At 46.2% G+C, this 19,974-nt stretch overlaps 8 protein-coding genes across 8 annotated transcripts; 2 read left to right on the plus strand and 6 right to left on the minus strand.

Moving 5' to 3' along the window:
- Positions 1-1,046: 1,046 nt before the first annotated feature.
- Positions 1,047-2,106, minus strand: FOMMEDRAFT_23804 (uncharacterized protein). Its single transcript, XM_007271351.1, has 5 exons — positions 2,026-2,106; positions 1,896-1,993; positions 1,549-1,638; positions 1,180-1,467; positions 1,047-1,120 (listed from the first exon to the last, which is right to left on the minus strand). Exons 3-4 carry the CDS (start codon positions 1,593-1,595, stop codon positions 1,296-1,298), a joined length of 219 nt encoding a protein of 72 aa, XP_007271413.1. The 5' UTR covers positions 1,596-1,638; positions 1,896-1,993; positions 2,026-2,106; the 3' UTR covers positions 1,047-1,120; positions 1,180-1,295.
- Positions 2,107-2,780: 674 nt separating this feature from the next.
- FOMMEDRAFT_137152 (uncharacterized protein) lies at positions 2,781-3,232 on the minus strand (the record flags this gene model as incomplete). Its single annotated transcript, XM_007271443.1, has 2 exons — positions 2,781-2,861; positions 2,891-3,232. 2 exons carry the CDS (start codon positions 3,230-3,232, stop codon positions 2,781-2,783), a joined length of 423 nt encoding a protein of 140 aa, XP_007271505.1.
- A 30-nt stretch (positions 3,233-3,262) lies between these two features.
- On the minus strand, positions 3,263-3,523 carry FOMMEDRAFT_62329 (uncharacterized protein; the record flags this gene model as incomplete). Its single annotated transcript, XM_007271383.1, has 1 exon — positions 3,263-3,523. A coding segment is annotated over one exon (261 nt), but the record flags the coding sequence as incomplete, so codon positions are not given.
- Positions 3,524-4,173: 650 nt separating this feature from the next.
- Positions 4,174-7,908, plus strand: FOMMEDRAFT_23805 (Het-C-domain-containing protein). Its single transcript, XM_007271352.1, has 13 exons — positions 4,174-4,351; positions 4,414-4,456; positions 4,540-4,646; positions 4,716-4,779; positions 4,900-5,271; positions 5,332-5,538; positions 5,610-5,916; positions 5,981-6,007; positions 6,078-6,241; positions 6,304-6,324; positions 6,387-6,425; positions 6,484-6,617; positions 6,690-7,908. The coding sequence occupies exons 1-13, from the start codon at positions 4,251-4,253 to the stop codon at positions 7,720-7,722; spliced, it is 2,619 nt and encodes an 872-aa protein (XP_007271414.1). The 5' UTR covers positions 4,174-4,250; the 3' UTR covers positions 7,723-7,908.
- A 2,844-nt stretch (positions 7,909-10,752) lies between these two features.
- On the plus strand, positions 10,753-12,002 carry FOMMEDRAFT_97061 (terpenoid synthase; the record flags this gene model as incomplete). The annotated part of the gene is made up of 3 exons (XM_007271394.1): positions 10,753-11,153; positions 11,226-11,514; positions 11,583-12,002. The coding sequence occupies 3 exons, from the start codon at positions 10,753-10,755 to the stop codon at positions 12,000-12,002; spliced, it is 1,110 nt and encodes a 369-aa protein (XP_007271456.1).
- A 69-nt stretch (positions 12,003-12,071) lies between these two features.
- Positions 12,072-14,678, minus strand: FOMMEDRAFT_23807 (uncharacterized protein). The gene is made up of 17 exons (XM_007271353.1): positions 14,340-14,678; positions 14,251-14,269; positions 14,099-14,188; positions 13,985-14,039; positions 13,890-13,936; positions 13,791-13,835; positions 13,687-13,721; positions 13,575-13,621; positions 13,498-13,522; positions 13,419-13,430; positions 13,289-13,359; positions 13,099-13,199; positions 12,895-13,014; positions 12,785-12,831; positions 12,714-12,720; positions 12,448-12,634; positions 12,072-12,383 (listed from the first exon to the last, which is right to left on the minus strand). The coding sequence occupies exons 1-17, from the start codon at positions 14,401-14,403 to the stop codon at positions 12,294-12,296; spliced, it is 1,062 nt and encodes a 353-aa protein (XP_007271415.1). The 5' UTR covers positions 14,404-14,678; the 3' UTR covers positions 12,072-12,293.
- Positions 14,679-16,014: 1,336 nt separating this feature from the next.
- FOMMEDRAFT_171172 (3-demethylubiquinone-9 3-methyltransferase) lies at positions 16,015-17,426 on the minus strand. Its single transcript, XM_007271444.1, has 6 exons — positions 17,411-17,426; positions 16,986-17,348; positions 16,694-16,936; positions 16,181-16,638; positions 16,096-16,126; positions 16,015-16,042 (listed from the first exon to the last, which is right to left on the minus strand). Exons 1-4 carry the CDS (start codon positions 17,417-17,419, stop codon positions 16,294-16,296), a joined length of 960 nt encoding a protein of 319 aa, XP_007271506.1. The 5' UTR covers positions 17,420-17,426; the 3' UTR covers positions 16,015-16,042; positions 16,096-16,126; positions 16,181-16,293.
- A 236-nt stretch (positions 17,427-17,662) lies between these two features.
- FOMMEDRAFT_171173 (uncharacterized protein) lies at positions 17,663-19,740 on the minus strand (the record flags this gene model as incomplete). The annotated part of the gene is made up of 17 exons (XM_007271445.1): positions 17,663-17,880; positions 17,952-18,150; positions 18,215-18,221; positions 18,275-18,321; positions 18,375-18,491; positions 18,556-18,656; positions 18,712-18,776; positions 18,833-18,869; positions 18,920-18,951; positions 19,013-19,047; positions 19,101-19,145; positions 19,199-19,242; positions 19,302-19,356; positions 19,415-19,428; positions 19,486-19,561; positions 19,626-19,644; positions 19,695-19,740. The coding sequence occupies 17 exons, from the start codon at positions 19,738-19,740 to the stop codon at positions 17,734-17,736; spliced, it is 1,086 nt and encodes a 361-aa protein (XP_007271507.1). The 3' UTR covers positions 17,663-17,733.
- Between the last annotated feature and the right edge of the window lie 234 nt (positions 19,741-19,974).

Raw genomic sequence — 19,974 nt, forward strand, 5'->3', positions numbered from 1 at the left:
TACTAGAGGTTGTAACAGAATTGATGAATACAAAACATTTGTGTTAGTGTGATGTTATGAATAGTAATACCTATTATTTCACACATAGGACATTATGATACAGTGACCTTGACAGATAAGCATGTTGGTAGTGGTCAGCATTTTGATACTGTTAGTATGTTCCCTTATACCTTCAGTAGCACTGAGTTAGAAGCACTGCCAGAGACAGATGGAATTGGCTTACCAGTAAAGGGGAATCAGCCAACTGACAACTTGTTATTCATTTGGCTTGCTAGAGAGAAGCAAGCCATTATGGTCAAATTGACTGTATCTTCAAGTCAGATAATTGCTAGGGAGGGTCTGAAACAGCTGAAGATAGCTAGTGTAGAACACCTTAAACTTATTGTGGTAACACCTGTGCTGAGAAGTAAAGAGACTATAGAGGTTTATAGAGAAGACAAACATACATCAGGAAAAAGTCTAAATTCTTGTATTACCTTATAATGGTATAAAATAAGTGAAAAAAGTAAAAAAAGTAAAAACACTTAGAACAGATCTTGGTTTCTGAGAAAGTGATACAAGACATTATAAAGTCTGGAAGGTTTGTGTATTTTGTAAACATAAATAAGAGTTATTCTCCTTGACAATATATAAAATGTATTACAATGGATCTCTAAAATTACAAGGTTAAATCACCCTTGTTGAGTATGGCAAATATTATAATTGTTTATAAAGCTCTTAAATCATTTTAATATCTTAATAATAGTTATTTTCCCTTACATCTGTTTGTTATTGAAATAACAGTTTATAATTATATTGAAACATTATATAAATACATTATATCTACAACAATTAGGGGTGAGACAGTTTGTGAGATTGATTGGCTAAGAGTGTGGGTGTGAGCATTGTCAGTGTGAGTGGGTAACTGGATTGAGGAGATGGATGAACTGTAATGGTGTGTAGCAAGTGTGAGTGGTGCACTGGGGTTGAGATCCAGAGCATTGAATGAGCTAATTTGAGCCGCATCTGTACGTGCACACTGTATACTCTGACTACGTCTCGCAATCAGAGGTGCGGTGAACTGAACCGTTGACTGAGGGGTGTATTCCCGGGGCGTTCTGGCCTAAAGGGAGAGCTGCGCCTGTGAGACAGGTTTAGGGTGATTAGCGAGTGGCAACAAGCAAGAAAAGATGGACGCACCGTGGCGGCGTGCAGCGAGTGTGAGTGGTGCATGCAGATCGAGATGCGGAGCGTTGGACGAGCTGATTCAGACTGCAGACGAAATCCTGTCTGTGCGCGTGCGCTCTATTGTCTATCTATGGCGTCCAATGGGGGGTGCAGTAAACTGAGTCATTGATTGCAAGGTGTATCTCCGGGACGTTCTGGCTTGAAGGGAGAAGGCAATGTACAAAGTGTGGACGGACTCGGCTCAGGAGGGGTGAGCAGTGGCCACTGCTTCCGTTATTCGAAATGGTGTCATGGACGGCACTGGGGAATGTAAAGGCACGCGGTGTGAGTCCATCGAGGATGTCAAGCATAGAATGGTGGGTAGGGAAGGAGAGTACGCACGGGGTCGGAGAGAGGATTGTGCCTTGGGAGTGATCCGACATGGACATTGTTGCGAGCGTGCTCGCATGTGCTCGTCGATTGTTGCTTGCGCTGCAGAGCAGGAAGAAGAACGTGAATACATGGAATTATTGAAGAACTCGTTCGGCATTGGTCAACAATGTGGAAGTGCGAATGCGAATGCAAAAAGGAAGGCGAGCATAAAACAAGAAGGACAACAGAGGAGAGGCAACGCAAGCGGCGGAGCAAGGAGTGGGAGGGATGGGAGGGATGAAAGACAAAAAGTTGGGAGGAGAATCCTGGAGATGGATGAGAAACTATTGTGCAGGTTATTGTGAAGTGGACTGGCTGCTTACACTTTATGTTGAAGGACAGTGTAGTCAGCTCAGTAGCATCATCGCGCGATCTGAGGCTCAGCGCGGGCATCGCAACAGCAGATTGGAGAGACAAGTACAGTGATGTTTATTGCCTATGTTGTAGCAGGCAGAGTGCCTGCTGGTAGGATGTTTGCAAGCAGAGGACTTGACTAGAGAGAACAGAAGCGACGACATAGCGTTGGGGGCAGAGGGTTGGGGAGATGGTGAAGGTAGGAGTAAAGGAGTGACGAAGAGAAATGCGTCATTATATGCTCTCGATCTTCAGCAGTTGATTACATAAGCAACTATAATATGAGTCGTCAACTGATAGAACATTTCAATTATTGTATTTAGGTATAAAATAAATAATTGATCTACTTTTTAATATAGTAAAAAGTAATATGACAAGTATATAGCTTTCTAAACACACTTATGTAATTATTACAAGTAGATGAAATAACTTTTACAAATATTGTAAACTATTTGTATAGATAGTCCAAGTATAATATACATATTATATACTTATAGTATACTTTTATTAAGATAATAATGATACAACAAGTGCTCTTACACTATTATATACATTAATATACCTTTTGCATAAATTAGAAGGCAACAACAACAACAACATTATTATTATATTGTAAATATCACCCTTTCTTTAAAATTATAATAAAAATGTAATGCAAGCATAACACTTAGTACTATTATACAAAGTTAGTATAATACTTGTAATAGATTGTATTCATTCATAACACTTACTTAGCCTTTATATACATTGACATGTCTTATACAAACTTTACAATTGATTTACAAGTCTTGTAATTACTTTACAATATACATACAATACTTATGTTACTTTACAAAGTCTAAAATATATTATAAGAAATGTGACTTTTTCCTGATGTTTGTAGCATTCTGGTAACCCATACTGCCGAGAGCAACGATTTCCTCACGTGGCTGGCTGGCTCGCCTGTGTTGGTGGGCACTGGAAGAGGGCGAGCGACGTGGGCAGCAGTGAGAAGGACGACGCGGTCGTCGTCTCTGCTGAGGCGGAAGTAGAGGGCACCGGTTCCTTCGTAGTAGGGCGTCTTGAACGGGGTAATGGAGAGACCTAATGTGGGTGTAAAAGGCTTGCGGAAATCGGGGATGGGGTCGACGAGGGGGTTGAAGGGGAGGAGCTTCAGGCCAGCAGAGTGGGTCACCTCCGACTCGCGAAAAGCGACCTCAATATCGGGGAAGCCGGCTTGACTGAGGATATCCTTGATAGTGATGGCGGCAGCCACTGCATTGTCGAAGACAAGAGTCTTGTGCTTCACGCCGATCCACATAAGGAGCTGACAAAACGGTGCCTTCTCCCCAGCGTTGGCAAAGCCAACAGGGTCGATTGAGGTCCACTTGATGTTATGAGAGTCGAGGAACTTGTAGATGTCCGTACCAATCTTGAGCCAGGAGTCTGCAATAGGGTGGCTGTAGACAGGGCGCGCCTCACGGATGAAGCGCTGCGCTTGCGGACCCGCAGGTTCAGGCCAGGCAGGGCCTGTCTTGTAGATGCAAGGTGCACCACTGGGCATACCGAAGAAGTCTTTATAAGCGGCAGGGTAATGGTTGGTGAGACGGGACGAGTCAGAGACGATGCTGCCCTTGTCGCCCTTATTTCCGAGTTGCAGGCACGACTTGTAGAACTCTTCATCAAGGTTGAAGTCGTTAAGTGCCACTGGGAAGGAATGGTTAGAAACGAGGAAAGATCAGAAAAAAAGCTAAAGGACTTACTTGTGAATCGTTTGTTGTAACAGAGTTGAAAGCAGAGACACAATTAAGAGTTGGGTGAGACACTTGTAGGTTCTGCTGCATAGCGTATTACAGCCACCATCTGACCACCAAGTTGAACGTGAATCCATATTTGGTTCCTTCGGGGCGTCAAATAATTACTAAATCATATTTCAATATTTGGCTCATTAAATTTAGAGTAAAGAATTTGTACCCTTGACGGCTTGCCAAGTCTATTGTTGGCGAGGGCCGCTATTAGCTTATTAAAGAAGAGTCTTTAATATATAGATGATCCGAGACCCGTCGTTTGAACGAGAGCGTCATCGCCATTACCACCAGTGCTAGTAGTAATAGTACAGACACAGCAGCTGTTAATTACACTGAACGCGCTGATGACGTACGGAACAGCCAAATGCAGTAAAAAAAGCCGTGCAGCATTGCCATCGCCATCAACAAAGCGATCACAGCTTCCAATCCACGACAGTATGTCCTTCTCTTTCATCCACCCATCATCTCAACCTACTTACAATAAAAGCCCAAGAAAAATCGCCAAGAACCACTCAGGCATTCCACACAATAATGCCATCCAATCTCACAATCCTCTTCCTCCTTGTCTTCGTCCTCGCAGTATGCCTACCAGGGCACGGTGTATACGCCTTCGGCGCGGGCAATATCCCCAGGTGCGTAATGGTGTCCACCCACAATCCAATACTTCCACTACAAAGCGCTCACGATGATTTAGCTTCGCATATATGGAGGGTCGTGCGTTTCGACACGGAGATATCGTTCGTCATCGCTCAATTCTCCTCCGGTGGCACGCTAAATCTAACTTATCAATCCATACCTTTTCTTTGTCTTTCGTATGTAGGAAGACGTCCTAGCAGAAATAGCAAAGAAATCCGGTGCAGGTATCATGGGTGCCCTAGCTGGAAGAAGTAAGTTCGGTGGACTCGACATCAAGCGGATTTACTTCGGGTATGTCCATGCTCGCTCGCGTGTTTTTCATTCTCGAGAGCTACTTCTTGACGAGTTCATTTTGGTTAGGAACTGGCTAAGGGATTACTCTCAGGCGGTGGACATTGCTGGGTTGAAGAAGCTGCCGTTGCAGGTGAGCGTCCGTTCTCATACTTCGTCTCGCTGGTGGCATACAGCCCTTACAGCCTGTCCCCCAACTCCCCACCTCCTGCACCTCCCTACAACCGTCGACTAACCTCCACCTCCCACCCAGACAATAATCAACCTCTGCATGGCCCTCGGCTTCCTCGCACACGGCTATGCAACCAACGAATTCGAAGTAACCGAAGACCGCCTCGGTGTCTACCTCCCCACCGAACACATCGACAACCCAAAAGGCTACGGCGAAGGTGAAGACGCTCGGAAATACCACCCTAAACTCCGTGGACCCGTTGACCCACGTGAACTTGAAATCGATCCACACACGGGTATGAAGAATTACATTGCGAACGAAAATGGTTCGTGGGATACGTCGAAGGCACTGGTCAGGCGTACGCTTGAGAGGTGTATACATCTTGGGAGACAGTATCGGTCGAGTAGTCAGAAAGCGGACCTGTATGAGTCGTATCGGTTGCTTGGTCAAGCGGTGAGTACGACCTCAGATACCTTGATGATCAAAATGACTGATATGAACGAACCTGCATAGATGCATACGCTTGAAGACTTCACGGCGCACTCCAACTTCTGTGAGCTCGTCCTCGTATCGATGGGACACAGGGACGTCTTCACGCATGTCGGCGATCGCGTGCGCATACAAGCACCGAATGGGAAATACGTCGCTCCTCTTATCACTGGCACGTTCGGAGGAAACGACTTCATTCATAGTTTACTAGGCGAAGCAACAGATCACATCGTACGTTCTTCACTCCGCTTCTCCAGTCCTCATCAGACTCCTTACCCAAAAAACAAACATGTATAACACAGAGCCAAGCCTCCGTCTCCGACCTCAACAAAGAACTCGAAAAAGCCAGCGCGCGTACACGCTCTGGTCCAGGCGGTAGCAACGATGGCGGCGTCTCCGTCGGCCTCCTCAAAGACCTACTCGGTAAAGTTCCCTTCGGCGACGACTCCAGCTCAGGAGGAGATATGTCCCGCTCAGAGATGAATCGCGGGATGGACGACATCGAACGTATTCGTGCTGGACCTGCTGCTGGTGGGAAACGCCCTGAGGATATGAGTCCGCAGGAGTTGCATGCGGTTCTTTGGCGGGTTTTGACTTTTAGGGATTCTAGTACGTGCACTCTTACTATATTGTAGAGCTTCTCGGAGAATCTGATATGTGTGTTGTTGCGTAGTCGTAAAGAAGATCGAAAAGACAATCGGTCAGTTCTCAATTCTACCGCCATAGTGGATGTCCTCCGTCCTCAGTTGACTCCTGACTTTTTACAACAGAAAAGATACCCGGTCTCGGCCCACTTATCGAGAAACTCATGGACTCAATCTCTGTATTCATATTCACGACGCTTGAACCGTATCTCAAGCCGATAATGAAGACCGCTACGACTGGGTTGATGTCAGCTTCTGGCGAAGTCATTGATAGCCATGATCAATACGAAGTGAGTTGGATCTCTTATTTACAGTATGTGGATTATTTGCTGATGGGGATTGTGATAATTAGGTTTTCAATGACCCTAATGCGGTAAGCAAGGAATAAACAAGAACGGAGAGTGGGTAATTTAACTGACAGATAAAACTTTACAGTCCGATCCTACACATTCCTTCCTAAGTAAAGATCACTTCGTAAGTTGTTTCTGCTCTAATCTCACGTTTCTCACAACACTAAAAATTCCGTCAATAGAACTTAATTCTGAACGAGCCAGCTGGTAAAATTGCGATGGTCATCGTCGCGTACACCACCAAGCTCATCGTAAAAGCATGGGGCGACAACTCGGCGAACGTCCACCAGACTACCGAGGACATTTTACAATGCATGTACGTCTCCTCTCACTCCATCGCTTTCACACAGACTCCTGATTAACTCTGTGATTTTGAATCTATTTCAAGGTTCCACCCAGACTTCCACAATCCGAACTCCCAAATCCAACGCGAGATGCTGCAAAAAATGCGTGACTGGGTCCAAGGTCTAGGCCACAGCCAACACTCCGTCATCTCCCGTCTCTCGAAAGAAAACGTCCGCGAGCACCGGAACATTCGCGGGAAGGGCGAGGGCGGGGCGTCGAGTGCGGAGGGTGGAGCGGCCTATAACGCAGGACAGAACGCGCAGCATCAGATTAGTGGATACCTTAACGCCATCCCAGGTGTTTCTCAAGCACAGTCGCTTTTGAATCAAGTTAACCCGTCAAGGCCCGGTGGTAATAATCCGTACGGTCACGGATTTAGAGAGGGGTCAATGCCTGGACCTGGCTCTGGCCCCGGTACGGGATTCCCTTCTGCACCTGGTCTGCAGTCTAGTTTCTCAGAACCGGTGCCGGCGTCTTCTACTGGAGAAGCAGCGGGGTACTATTCTGGAGGAAGCGCAGGTCTAGGTGGACGACATGAACACGGACATAGTTATTCAGGGAGCGATCACCACGCCTCATCGACCTATCCAGGTCAAGGTCAAGGTCACCACGCGGCCTCGTACGCACCGCCACCCGGCCCGCCACCTAGTGGACCACCCGCTTTCCATTCCTTTCCAGGTACTAGCACCGCCCCCGGTCCCGGACCAGGACGAGACGACTACGCCTCGTCGGGATACGCACCCTCGTACAGCACCCCACCACCACCTCCGGCAGGTCAAACACATTCATCTTACGGCGGAGCCTCATCCTACGGCGGCAGCGGTGGCGGAGGGATGTCCTTCCCGGACCCAGACGCAGGCGGAGGGTTCTCGATGCCCGGTTCTACTCCTGCTTTCCCTAGTGCACCAGGTGCTCCAGGCGTCCCGGGTGGTCCAGGTGGTCCGGGTGGACCTATGGGGTTCCCTGACGCTAACGCGTACGCTCCGCCGCCTGGTGGAGGAGGTTATTATAGTGGACCACCTGGGGGTGGGTATCCTCATCAGCATCAGCATCAGCGTCCACCTGGTGGTTGGTGATGAGGTCGGTATTAGTATTGGTAGGTCAAAGGTTGTCGGAAATTTTCTTGTAGCCTTGTAGTTGTGTAAAGTAGTAGTCTAGTCGTGTTGGTGTGTTATTGCCGTAGTTCTGTAAAAAGTAGTGTCAAGATGAGCGATGTACAATAATAACCTATGTAGTTCATTATTCTGATAGTCAACTTGGCGGTTTGAAGATTTTGAACTACGTGGACGGACATTTAGGCAAACAGCACTGGAATTTGTGAAACGGACATGGGATGTGTTACACTGTTAGCAGATTTGTTGTTTATTGGAATCTGGGTTTGCTTAGTCATAACGGTGGGTGAACTGTCAATCAACGACCTGTCACTACTGCACTTCTCTCGTCATGGACTCGACACAGTACGCCTCATCTCGACTGCTGCAATATACTATTTTGATATCTCACGAGGGTCGAAGTTAGTCTGCTTAACCAAGTTGAGTCTGTTGTGCTTTGTGGCAATGTGTATGACACTTTGCTTTGCTGGCTGACTAGACGACGTCATTAATTTTTATTTGAATTGGTCTACACCAACTCAGGCACCTCTGTCAAGCCCTGCACGACTTCTTGACTACTTGATTCTTTACGGCTCCTACTTATATCTAGTGACAAATCATGGTTTTGTGGAGGCTCAGTCGAAATGATATGTGACATGCTGATCAACTTGTTTTTGAAGTTTGTTTGGGACATGGGGCGCCCATTCCAAATTTCCAATCAGCTCTTGATTTGACAACGTGATGCAGGACGTCTCGACTGTGCTGTTGCAAAATCTGTTCAACTGACTGAAATCTTTGTGGAAACGCACTTCACTTTGCTGGAGAATGTTATTATCAAAAAGTCTGTTGATTAGACCGTCACATTCTATATGACTTTTGATTATCTCATAGATTGCTCGGCTTCTCGGGACATAGGATGCAAGCAAAATGCAGATGTTGTATTGATGGTTCGAGTACTGACGCTTATCCAGGATAGCACTTCATTTGTTGTGAATCCTGCAGTGTCAGTCTCGGCGGTGTTATAATGACCTCTCTCAATAGGCTGATACAATCCGTACGTTGCTTGCCGGGCGTCCCGCTGACTTTTAGGCTAGCTTGTTCCACTGTGGCAATGTACTTTGCTCTGCTGGCTGGACAGCAAGATTATTTAAAAATTCGGGCAACTCTCCGGCCAAGACCGACTTCCTCATGGCTCTGCTTCTTAGGGTGGAGGAAATAGGCTTTAAGCTACTGATTGACGTGCAGGGCTAGGATAAATTCTTAGGTGTACGTGATACATGTCCTCAAGTGATTCTTCCGTTCCACATGCCAGTCTTCTCTGTCAGTTAATTGAAGGAGGGTGGAATATAGACTCAGCATGGGATGGTCGTATCCTTCTTTCTGGTTGTCCACTGCCACTGCGTTGTGAAGAGGCGTCCTGTCAACAGGGTAACTCCCTGTCCATGTACTGTATATGCTCCGGACTTTTTACTTCCCGTCGCCGATAGCGGTGGTACTATCAAGATACAGTTCCACAGCTTGGCCAGCCTTCAAGAGTCCTTTCAACGTCAGACTTTCATGCGCGATTCTTCTGATGCTTGCCGGCTTCACCATTTATTTGAGGGAAGATTTGATGATCTTTGGATGGACGTGTCCTCCTTTTGCTTGTACACTGCTAAATTACGTGTGAGGAGGGATGTCGCAAAGTGCACTACATGAGAGATCTTCGAGAAGAGCTGGCCATGGGTAAGAATAATTAGTACTGTCTAATCTGTGATTCATACCGTCGTTGAGCGGATGAATGACCTTCGGAAGAATGGAAGAAAGAGGTAATACTAGCACGGACCTTCATACTCGATGCATGGAAATTCATTCACGGTTCGTCACTAGCTCAAGCCTCCACACCATTTATCATCTTGCAAATGCTCAGAGTCTCAGAAAGGCACTTAGGAGTTAAAGAAGCAGGCAGTACCTAGTCAAAACGCTTTTGAAGATCTCTTGGTGCCTGCTAGCTTACCTGGTCCGCTTCGAGGATGGTGATATGGGCCAGAAATAGTTCTGTTGCTATACAGTCGTCTAATCTTGCAGTTCAGGATGCAAACATAAGCAGTTGTAGATACGGTTGGAGACATTGGTACAATGGCTGTGTGCTACAATGCCGATGACATGAACGTTGTTGTCGTCGGATAGATAAGTTGATACGATATTATATATATTGTGTATCGCGATGTGTCTAAATAATGACAGATGAGAGAGTCATTACCTGATGCTTGGGTTAGGCGCCGGCTTAGTCATGAGGAGAACCAAGGTATTGATTCATCATTTAATTTGAAATTTAGGCAAGTAGTGATGTACATCCATCTCGGTCCGCATTTGACTCGTACACTTATGCAAGGCATCGCAACTGCTTTATTACGATACCTCGGTTCGCAGTTTCTCTCTGTCCATCTTTCGTGTCTTAGCTTCCTGGCGTGCAAACTGGCTTGTTGAACCGGAATCTTTATGGCAGCCCTCTTCGGCGACTCTTCGCCTCACTCAAGCCATTCTAGAAAAGTACATCAACTCAGGCTATCTTGGCAAGCTGTGCAATTTCCTGACTGCTTGATTCGCTTCTTAGTAGACAAGAAACAACCTTTACGCTTTAACTGATTGACACGTGTGGACCAAAGCAAACTTTTAGACGTCATGATACATGTCCTGTCGAATGATGCTTCTGAATGCTTGTCGTCTTCGCATGCATATAGACTTGTAGCTCTGCGGATGGTCGTGTCCTCTTAATTGTCTAGTGTCAGATAACTCGTGGAGAGGCGTTCTGTCGGTAGGTCAGCTGGCTATCTGTGTACTCCGGACTTTTCGTGACCTATCACCGAAAGTAGGGTACTGTCAGCCGCAATCCCACAGCACATTTACATTTCCAAAGCCTCTTCAATATCAAGTTTGAACTATTTAAGCGCAGTATTAACATAAAGTGTTAATTAACATCGCACTTCCGAATAATCTTACCTTCTCTCCGAGGCTTTATCCTTGTCTCTCGTCATGCGTCACTCAAAATCAACCTACTTCCTACGCCGGCAAAACAAACTCGTCATCCCCGACCTCGTCTCTGACTGTCCGTTCAAGTTACGGCTCAACCCTAACGGACCCGAAGTGGGTGCGCAATCCGACGCATGGCTCTACTCTCAGGGTAGCCTAGGCGCACGAAAATTCATGAAGCTTCGCGGCTTAAAATGCGGTTTACTCTCTGCAATGACGTATCCTGTTGCACCCGCGAATGAACTCCGAGTCGTTTGCGACTTCCTCAGCTTCCTCTTTCACCTCGACGACCTTTCGGATGACATGAACAATTCCGAAACGCTTGATACGCGAAAACTAGTTATCGGCTCGATATACGATCCTGGTTTTGCTGCGGACACGAAGGTGGGGCGTATGGCGAGAGAGTACGTACAATAGATATATATTTCAATCTGTCTTCAGCGTGGGCTTATCCTCTTGTATTTACGTGCTAAAAGTATTTGGGCACGTATGTCACCTACTGCCTCGAAAGGAGCAAAAGCACGCTTCATTAGCACCTTCGACCTCTTCTTCCGCGCTGTCTCAAAACAAGCCGTTGACCGTCGCTCGGGCGTAATAATGGACCTCGATTCATACATCGTTCTCCGACGCGACACAAGCGGGTGCAAACCATGCTGGGCACTAATAGAATACGCCAATGGGCTAGACCTCCCGGATTTTGCCATGCAGCATGAAGCCGTTGAGACGTTGGGAGAAGCTACAAATGACATCGTGTCTTGGTCAAACGTATGTTTTCCGGTCGCATGCTTTCCGGGCACTTTAACTAACTCTTTATTGGTTCCGTTCCACAATAGGACATCTTCTCATATAGCAAAGAAGATGCCCGAGAGGACACGCACAATATGATCTTCATCGCAATGCACACAATGGGTTTAAGCCTTCAAGAAGCGGTCGACTTCGTTGGAGATCTCTGTGACGCGGCAATATCACGGTTCCTCGCAGCGAAAAGGCGTGTACCGTCTTTCGACCGTGGAGGGCGAATCGACCGCGAGATCGCATTATATGTGCGTGGACTTGAGGACTGGATTGTGGGGAGTCTTCACTGGAGCTTCGAAAGCGCGCGATACTTCGGCAAAGAAGGTCGAGGTGTGAAGAGACGAAGGGTTGTCAAATTGACTCGTGAGGACAAAAGTGGCTCCACTACTATTAACGGTAGCCTTTGGTCGCGAATACTATGTCATACCGGGTCCATGGCGAAGTACGACCTGGCGTGAACTTTGGAAACTAGCGAATCGTCACCTGCTCGGCTCTTTTTTCGTTTTCCCTGAACTCTGGTGAATTATTACCGTCTATGGAAGAATAATACAGTAGTAAATAATACAGTTCCACAACATAAATTCAACCTTTCTGTTCGGCATGCTTGTTCCATATGTACACTAATTGTCATGCGTAGGTCCTCGAAATAATATGTACGCTTTGATGGCAGTTCGAAATATCCAACGTGTGATGGTAGACAATGACATAAAAGGCAGCATTGCGATCCTAACCTATAAGCACGATAACTGCTATCGCTCTTCGTTATGATCGTACAACGCAGGTTTCGTATGAAGGCCCAGATGGTGGTCCTGTGCTTCGAGTGCAGGCGACGATTCAAACTGTAAAAGATAGTCGTTGAAACACGGGTTGGCGACAGAAGAAATGCAAAGCTCGTATACCCACTTTGGAGTCACAGTTTGCTGTGTGCGAGCTGTCCCTGAGCTGTCGGAGTTCAATACACGTAGGTCTCACGACTGCCGGTGGGTTTGGCTGCGGCGCTCGCAAAGTGCCAGCTGGCAATGGATCCACACGGAAATCAATCTTGCTAACTTCCTGCGCAGCCCCACGTAAAGCATGTCGTGAATTCAGACTGAAGTTAAGGGGGTAACAATATCAGCGGGCACAAGGGTTCAAGCCATCACAAACGAGAGGGGCATGGGTGTACTTACAGTGCGACTAAACGTACGTTATGCGTTAATATTCAAGTGTTCACGTCTATTGGTGTATTTAAAGCACTCACGAAGAGAGTTGACATGTAATTTGCTGAGACAGAGATGGAATGGGAGCCTAGTCGTTTAAGTACAGTTAAAATAGATTCCAGGTGATATCTCAAAGTGTGAGAGAACAGACCAATACAGCATCATTGGCGCGCTGAGATACGCAGCCATGCGACCGATTTGTGCAACCGTGAAAAGTAAGCCACGATTGATTGTGTAGAACAATAACGTGTCGACCAAAGTCGTATGGCCTCTTCGTTTGTATATTCAAGTTTGAGAGGATTGGGCTGTTGTCAGTCGCGAAATCATAGCGGAGGGGAATATAAGTGAAGCTCACCGTCCGAGATCTGCCCGATGAGACACAAGAAACAAACATAAGGATGAGCACGCGATAATATCACTTGCAGAAGCGCAGCAGCTGCCGAGGCTCGTGAAAACCTTTCGAGGATAAATAAACGTCGAGACCGGCGAGGGCAAATATACGTGAGTCCTTTCGCGTATCATTATAAGTGTCCCATGGACCATACCTTCAACACGTCGACGCTGAATTTCGCCGCTGACGTGAAGTAATTCTCAACGACTATGAGAATTGTCGAGACTTTCCAGCATTGTATTAAGCAACTTAAGATTGATTCATCGAAGAAATGTAAGACGCACTTGTGTTTGAGACTATGTTGTGATCATACACACTTGGTTAGCTCGATAGGATGTTGTCGTAAAATTCATGCATTCTCACTAAAAGCAGATAGTGTAAAAAATGCCTGTAACATCCGGTTAGCCAACTGCGTAGTGTGAAAGCATTAAAGAATGTACCATCGCGGCAAATGTGGACAGAAATCGATTCGGAGAGGACTTGTGCACTGGTGATATAGAATACTCGTCAAGTATCTCTTCAAGAAAAATGACTTGGTAAAATTGCCCATACACTTATAGATTTGGGTTGCATAGAAAGACTGTGACCTAAATCATGTTTGCAACGTTATCCATGCTATATTACTGCCTCTTCCTTACACGTAGGAAATGACTCACAGGAATGTGACAGTTGTCGTTAAAAAGAATTCAATCGTGAAAGTCCTATTCTCCATTGGATTAAATGCAAGCTACCTTGTCGATGATGCCCATACGTACACTGGTGGTGATACTGATAAAGAGGTGGGATTGCCGTAGTTTTCAATCTATAGATCTTTTAGTAAGTAATTCATGTTGCAGAAATCTCGACATGCCATGTAATAATACAACACGTGGGCCGTTAAGAAAGAGGAGAGAATGTCCAAGGTCCTGAAATAATATGGTAATCAATAAACTGTAGACATGAAGCGATGAAATGAACTACTCACATTAATGAAGCCACAAGTACCCGCAGTGGTCTTTTGTCCACATAGTTTCTGAAGTAAATGAAGCCCTGGATGAGGGTCATGCCTAGTAAACTTCGACAACCATAAGCCCAGCTCCACCGAACACAACTCCCCGGATAATGTAACGAACGTACATCGTGGCCACGGCGAAACCTGAAGCAAGTAATGGAGTGAACGAATGGCCATTAACCAGAGAAACTAAGTACAGATGGTATGTGCGTACCCCAATATAAGCAATTCAAGGCTGCACGATTCGCACCAGACAGTGTTGGGTCGGTCGACGCCATGACGGTGTCCAGTGTCGCGGGAGGTACCATCGGAGAGAACGACGGAAGTCGAGGCCATGTATATATCGTCTGTCCCCGCGCTATTCAGGGCTGCCGACGGAATTGGAATTTCTTGGTGGATCTAATGTTCACTCTAGCCGAAAGGAAGGTCTCAATTAGAACATTCCGGGCCAATAAAGCGTCAAGGAAACGAAAGCTTGGTTGCATAGCGGAAATATTCATCCACAGAACCTTACGGCCGTACTCTGTTGCAGGCTGCTGCGGCTTGCTGCCCGTGGAAGGCGCGAACAGAGTATTGAGAAGGCGGAATAGCTCGATGGGAGTAACGCGGAAATACCCGACCGTATAATTAGGCAGTAAGTCAAGTCCAACTCACAACGACTGTTCACCCTTTCCAGACTAGCCTGAGAAGCTCCATTTCGATCATTTGACACATCGAGGACTGGTCCGCGAGGTGAGCGGTACACCGCAAGCGCAATATTTCAGCAATATTGGCCGAAATCATTCAAACCTCCAAGATGTTTAAGTTCTAGTAAATCCCACACATATCTGAAATAAAAGTCGCGGAAACTTCGTGGCGCGAATTTAATCTTCAACATCTCACGGGATCCCAAGCCGTCCTTCGTACATTCATTACATCATTACACGATCCGTACGTAGTCTTCCAATCACAGCCATCAAGGGATGCAACGAAATCGTGAGCGTCAGCCTGGAGTAGCGCCATTCCCTTCATCGGAATAATATCGTAGAAAAGGGTACCCACACTGTTTGCCAGCTCAGATGTGTCAACTGCTGCATTCTTCGTAGAATATCCGCTGATTTGATTGCGCCGATGGATTTTCATAACGAAGGAAACCTGTGGATAAAGTCTAACAATGTGTTGCTATAGTATTTTCGCTGAAGCTCGCGGAAAGCATTAGTGAGCAGGCAGCAGAAAGTCGTGAGCGCCTACTGTTCAATACAAAATAAAATGGGGTATTTTTAAACACCCTGTTTAAATAGATGACATGCTTACAAGCGAATTCCTTTTACTTAATGCGGATCAAAGGATGTTCAATAAGACCCGAGATCTATGGAGGCATTTGAGTGCATTTAAGAACTTTTGCCGATCCTCCATAGACGTGATGGTGATCTAGTAAGCTGGTTATAATGTCGAATGGCCGTGAAATGGGGATGTCATGGTGGTCTTAGTTTCCAAGCCTGAGTTATGAGGTATTATGTGAGATGCCGACTCTATAAATGTTATTAGGAGTGGTGGATGCAGACGACACCAAGCAATGATAGGCCCAATGATCGTTTATGGTCCACTAACGATGCAAAGGGTTGCGAAGTGACGCAGTCATCCACTATTCAATCTGCGTTGCATTCTTCGAAAGCCTTTCAGCTATTTTTGGACTGGTTGTGCCGCACCGACTGGGCTTTCACGGTAAAACATCAGTGCTCCAATGTACGCGACGTCAAGTATCCAGGTAGACTCACGGATACAACAACATACGCAATTTTCATTCCAATGATGTCTCGACCCGAAGTCAATTGCTTACTGGTTCCTAGCTCGAATAGAGCCGGCAAATTGAACGAGCCCCGTAAACGATGCAAGACAGGAATTCCTTTGAATTAATAATGTATACTTTATCTATAGCTGCAGACAATTATTTGAATCATTTCATAGGCAAAAAAGGTTTGCGGACTCACTGCAAAGTATGTTGCTAAATATTAAGAACGACTATGAAAGAGTTAGTATAACAGACCCCATAGAAAGGCCTGAAAGAAAGCTCACCAATGATGAAACCGCAATTGATTATTATTACATTACATGGAGAGTTCCAAGGGCCATGCTAAATACCGTAAAATAGAACTGCCTCCTTCAATTGCTTAAACCCCTCAGATTCACTACGATACCGGTTTTCTTGCCCAGAACAAGTAATTACACTCCGTCGACCCAAACGCTCCACGTGGTGCGAGCTCCCAAGCACCCTTCCATGGCAAATACGCAATCCCACGAACCTCCGCTTCATTCCGCGGGGGTATACCACCATACAAATCCGCTATCCACGGTCGACCGGCATCTCCCACAGGCTTTCGGAAGAAATCAATAAGCTCAGCGGGCTTAACGTATTTATCATACGTATGCGTGCCAGGCTGAACAAGTCCTAGCATTTTCTCCGCGGCGAATATCGTTAAGAGATAGGCGAGTGGTGTGCGTGAGATCGTCGAAAGGAACAGATGACCACCTGGCTAAAAACGAAGTTTCAATCAGATGGCAACTTGTAAACATGGACAAGTTACACACCTTGACTAGTTCTGCACATGACTGAAGGAAAACTGCGGGGTTGTCTACATGTTCAAGAACTTCCATAGAGCATACAATATCAAAACGTCTTGTTTCGTTAACGAGTTCCTCTGCTGACGAGTTTCGGTAGTCTAAAGCCGAGCTCCTTAAAGTAGGGTCTTGCGAAGCGTGTAGGGAGGCAATAGCTATATTCTGAGACGACGCATCTATGCCCACAGTCCTTGCACCAAGCCGTGCTAGGCTCTTTATTTGACGTTAGCTGGTGATATTCTAGACGAGAGTGAACACTCACTTCAGATAGTAAGCCTCCGCCACACCCAATATCTAGAACTTCCAATCCATTCAGTACCTTTGCACTTTCCTCTGCATTTTCCTCTGCGTCCAGTCCATCATCCCGTGCTACCTCAAGCAGTTTATTCCGTATGAACCGAACCCGGACAGGATTCATCCTGTGCAGAAGCCCGAATTCACCCGACTCATCCCACCATTGCGATGCGAGTCTCGAAAAGAACTTTATTTCTTCCTCGTTCACGGATGAGGTTGGTGAAGCTGCTGTCGAAAGTCGTGATCGAGTCGTGCGTACGGGTCGAGCAATGCAACGAACACCTTGTTCAAATCGTGGTCGCGAGATTCGTGGCAACCTTTCCAAAATTTTCTATCGCCAGAACATAAGTCAACTAAGAAGAGCTCTTTTCAATAACATACGGGAAAACATACCGCGGACATGGGGAAGGAGGGTATCTGTGCGCCAAACACTGAAACAGGATGTGAGCGAGAAAGTCTCGATCACGTGGATACTTCGCATGACGCAGCGTAAGTACAAATTCCGATTCAATAGTGCTTGTTATCTAAGACCGTCTCTCTCTTTATTATAATTATGTACTGCAAAGGCATCACAGTATTGCAGAATTACTACATATTAAAGTATTTACAGTTACACACAGCCCATCTCCCCAAATACATGAATATGTCTATGACACGACCAAATGAAGAATATAGCAGTCAAGTAGATGATGCACAGAGCTTTTCAACAGCCGTCATCAAGCAAACGTGATTGGTTCCGATCCACCAGTATACAGCATCGCAGTCGGTTTTATCTCTTCAATCTCATTACTCTCCACTTCAGCTTCCTCTTCAATTCCAGGCGGTGGTCGCCGAATGTTCGAAAACAGTGGACTTGGTCGTTTCTGAGGTAGCACCAGTTTCATAAGTTTGTCAGTTAGCCGATCTCAGAGATTGACGAATAACAAAACCTTACCCTTGGATCCCTCGGCAAATTAACGAGCTCAAACGTAGTCAGACCTCCCGTTCCCCCACTGTACCTCTTTGAACAAGGCGTGCGGGGACTCGGAGTATATTGCGAATCCGGGGAGTCTTGCCCCGCGGACATGAAGTCAGTCGAAATCTCAAGTTTCGTTGCGGTCGATCGAGCCCTCAACGTCGCTCGTGAATTAAGCCTAAATAAAATCGGAAGGGCTGATTCAATAAGTGCAGTATGAGAAAAAGGGGAACAATCCTGACATAGCCACTACAAGCAGGACTTAGCACAGCTAAACGTTATGAGTGGAAAAAAATACTCACATAGTGTGTTTACGTGCAGCTTGCTTACGCTTAGATGGAACGGCATCCTATTCCATATCAGTATATATCCCCAAATACACTTTCTAAACAGTCGCCTCACCAATACGCTTTAGACGGGAAAGCAACGAACAAGGCTAGATGCCCAATCTGCGCGACCGCAGCGAGGATACCCCGATTCACAGTGAAGAAAAGGAGCGTCCGCAAAAGATTATTCGTCCTTCACGTCCGAATACATAACTCAATTAGTATCCAGAGAGTAAAAAGAGTTGACCATAACGTACTCCTTGTATGCCGACCGGTGAGACGCAAGATAATAACACATTGCCACAGTTGACACGATATCGCAAGCGGCAGCAAAGGACGTCGCAATACTCAAACACACCTACACATTGGATTAGTCAAGGTCGTCGTTCGTCAATAGCGACCAGTTGACCTACCATCACTCTCTTCTCCGGAAGGTTTCCAATCAGCAGATCCACAGCGAATAGTTCAAACGTAAGGGCTATCGATTATAGCTATTCAGCACCTCAACGCAGCTATTAAGATCGTGATACACACCAATACCGCCAGCGAGAGCGCATGTCGCAAGGAAAGCCTAGGTACCTCTCAGGACAGTGTGTAACGCATTAAATGGAGGGCACGTACGATCAAGAGTGGCGTCCAGATCTTCCTGTTGACTACATTTGAGCACAGAGAGTTAATACCGGTTCAACCTCAAGCGGGAAGAAAAGCCTTTACCTGCATATATCCGCCAAGCGTAGAAATTTTGTGACCTGAGAAGCAAATATTTAGAGAGCCCATGACCCTCCATGCTAATCAAACGTACAAGAATATGATAGCTAGAGTAATCACGTATTCGGCGACATAGGGTCTGCGAGTGTATGTTCAGAAAACAAATAATCAATCATCAAGTGTCCACTGTACCTTGTCATAAATAGGAGTGCCAATGGGTTTCCGAAGTTGATTATCTGGACATCGAAAGCGCGTTACGGCTGACATGAGTAACTTCAGTGTAGTTGAACCGTACCAAATAATAATGCAGACTCTCCGACGAAAGCGCCGTAGTAGAAAAGTCTAAGACCCTAATGCAAAAAGGCCAGGTGAGCTAATGGTTTCAGTTTCTAGGCAATTTTGACTAACAGCAACAGTGCAACCTATTTCACGGTATATTCGCAAACGTTACCACTTGTGATGGTACCAGAGGCACTCACAAATGCTCTTAACTTCCATGAATCATTGCTGCGCACAAAGAAGAAGTATCCTTGAACGACCGATATCCCGAAGAGTCTGCAGACGGGTGGAGATAGTCAGAAATTTCATCGCCATCAATTCCCCTTCTCCTAATACCTACATAGTAGCGACAAGAAATCCTACACAGGGGTCACTAATACTGTCTAATCATGTTGAACAAATTGCTTACCCCAGTAAATAACACCAAACGTAGAGGACAAGTCCATACCAGCCATTTTGTCAAGAGGGGCCCGGTCCCGTACCACAGAAAGGGAGGGGGAGGGGATCAAACACGAAACAAAAGTTGGGGATTTAAACAATCTGCATTGGAGCCACAAAAGGAGCTCAGCGCGAAGTCTCCCCCTATTTGGATACTCTCTATCGCCGACGGAAGCGCAATCAACTGGGTATTGGTCCTACCTTGCTACGCGTCCGAACCCACATGCGCCTCAGCTCACTGTCTTCTTCAT

Source organism: Fomitiporia mediterranea, assembly GCF_000271605.1.
Source record: "Fomitiporia mediterranea MF3/22 unplaced genomic scaffold FOMMEscaffold_17, whole genome shotgun sequence".
In the NCBI taxonomy this organism is placed as follows: domain Eukaryota; kingdom Fungi; phylum Basidiomycota; class Agaricomycetes; order Hymenochaetales; family Hymenochaetaceae; genus Fomitiporia; species Fomitiporia mediterranea.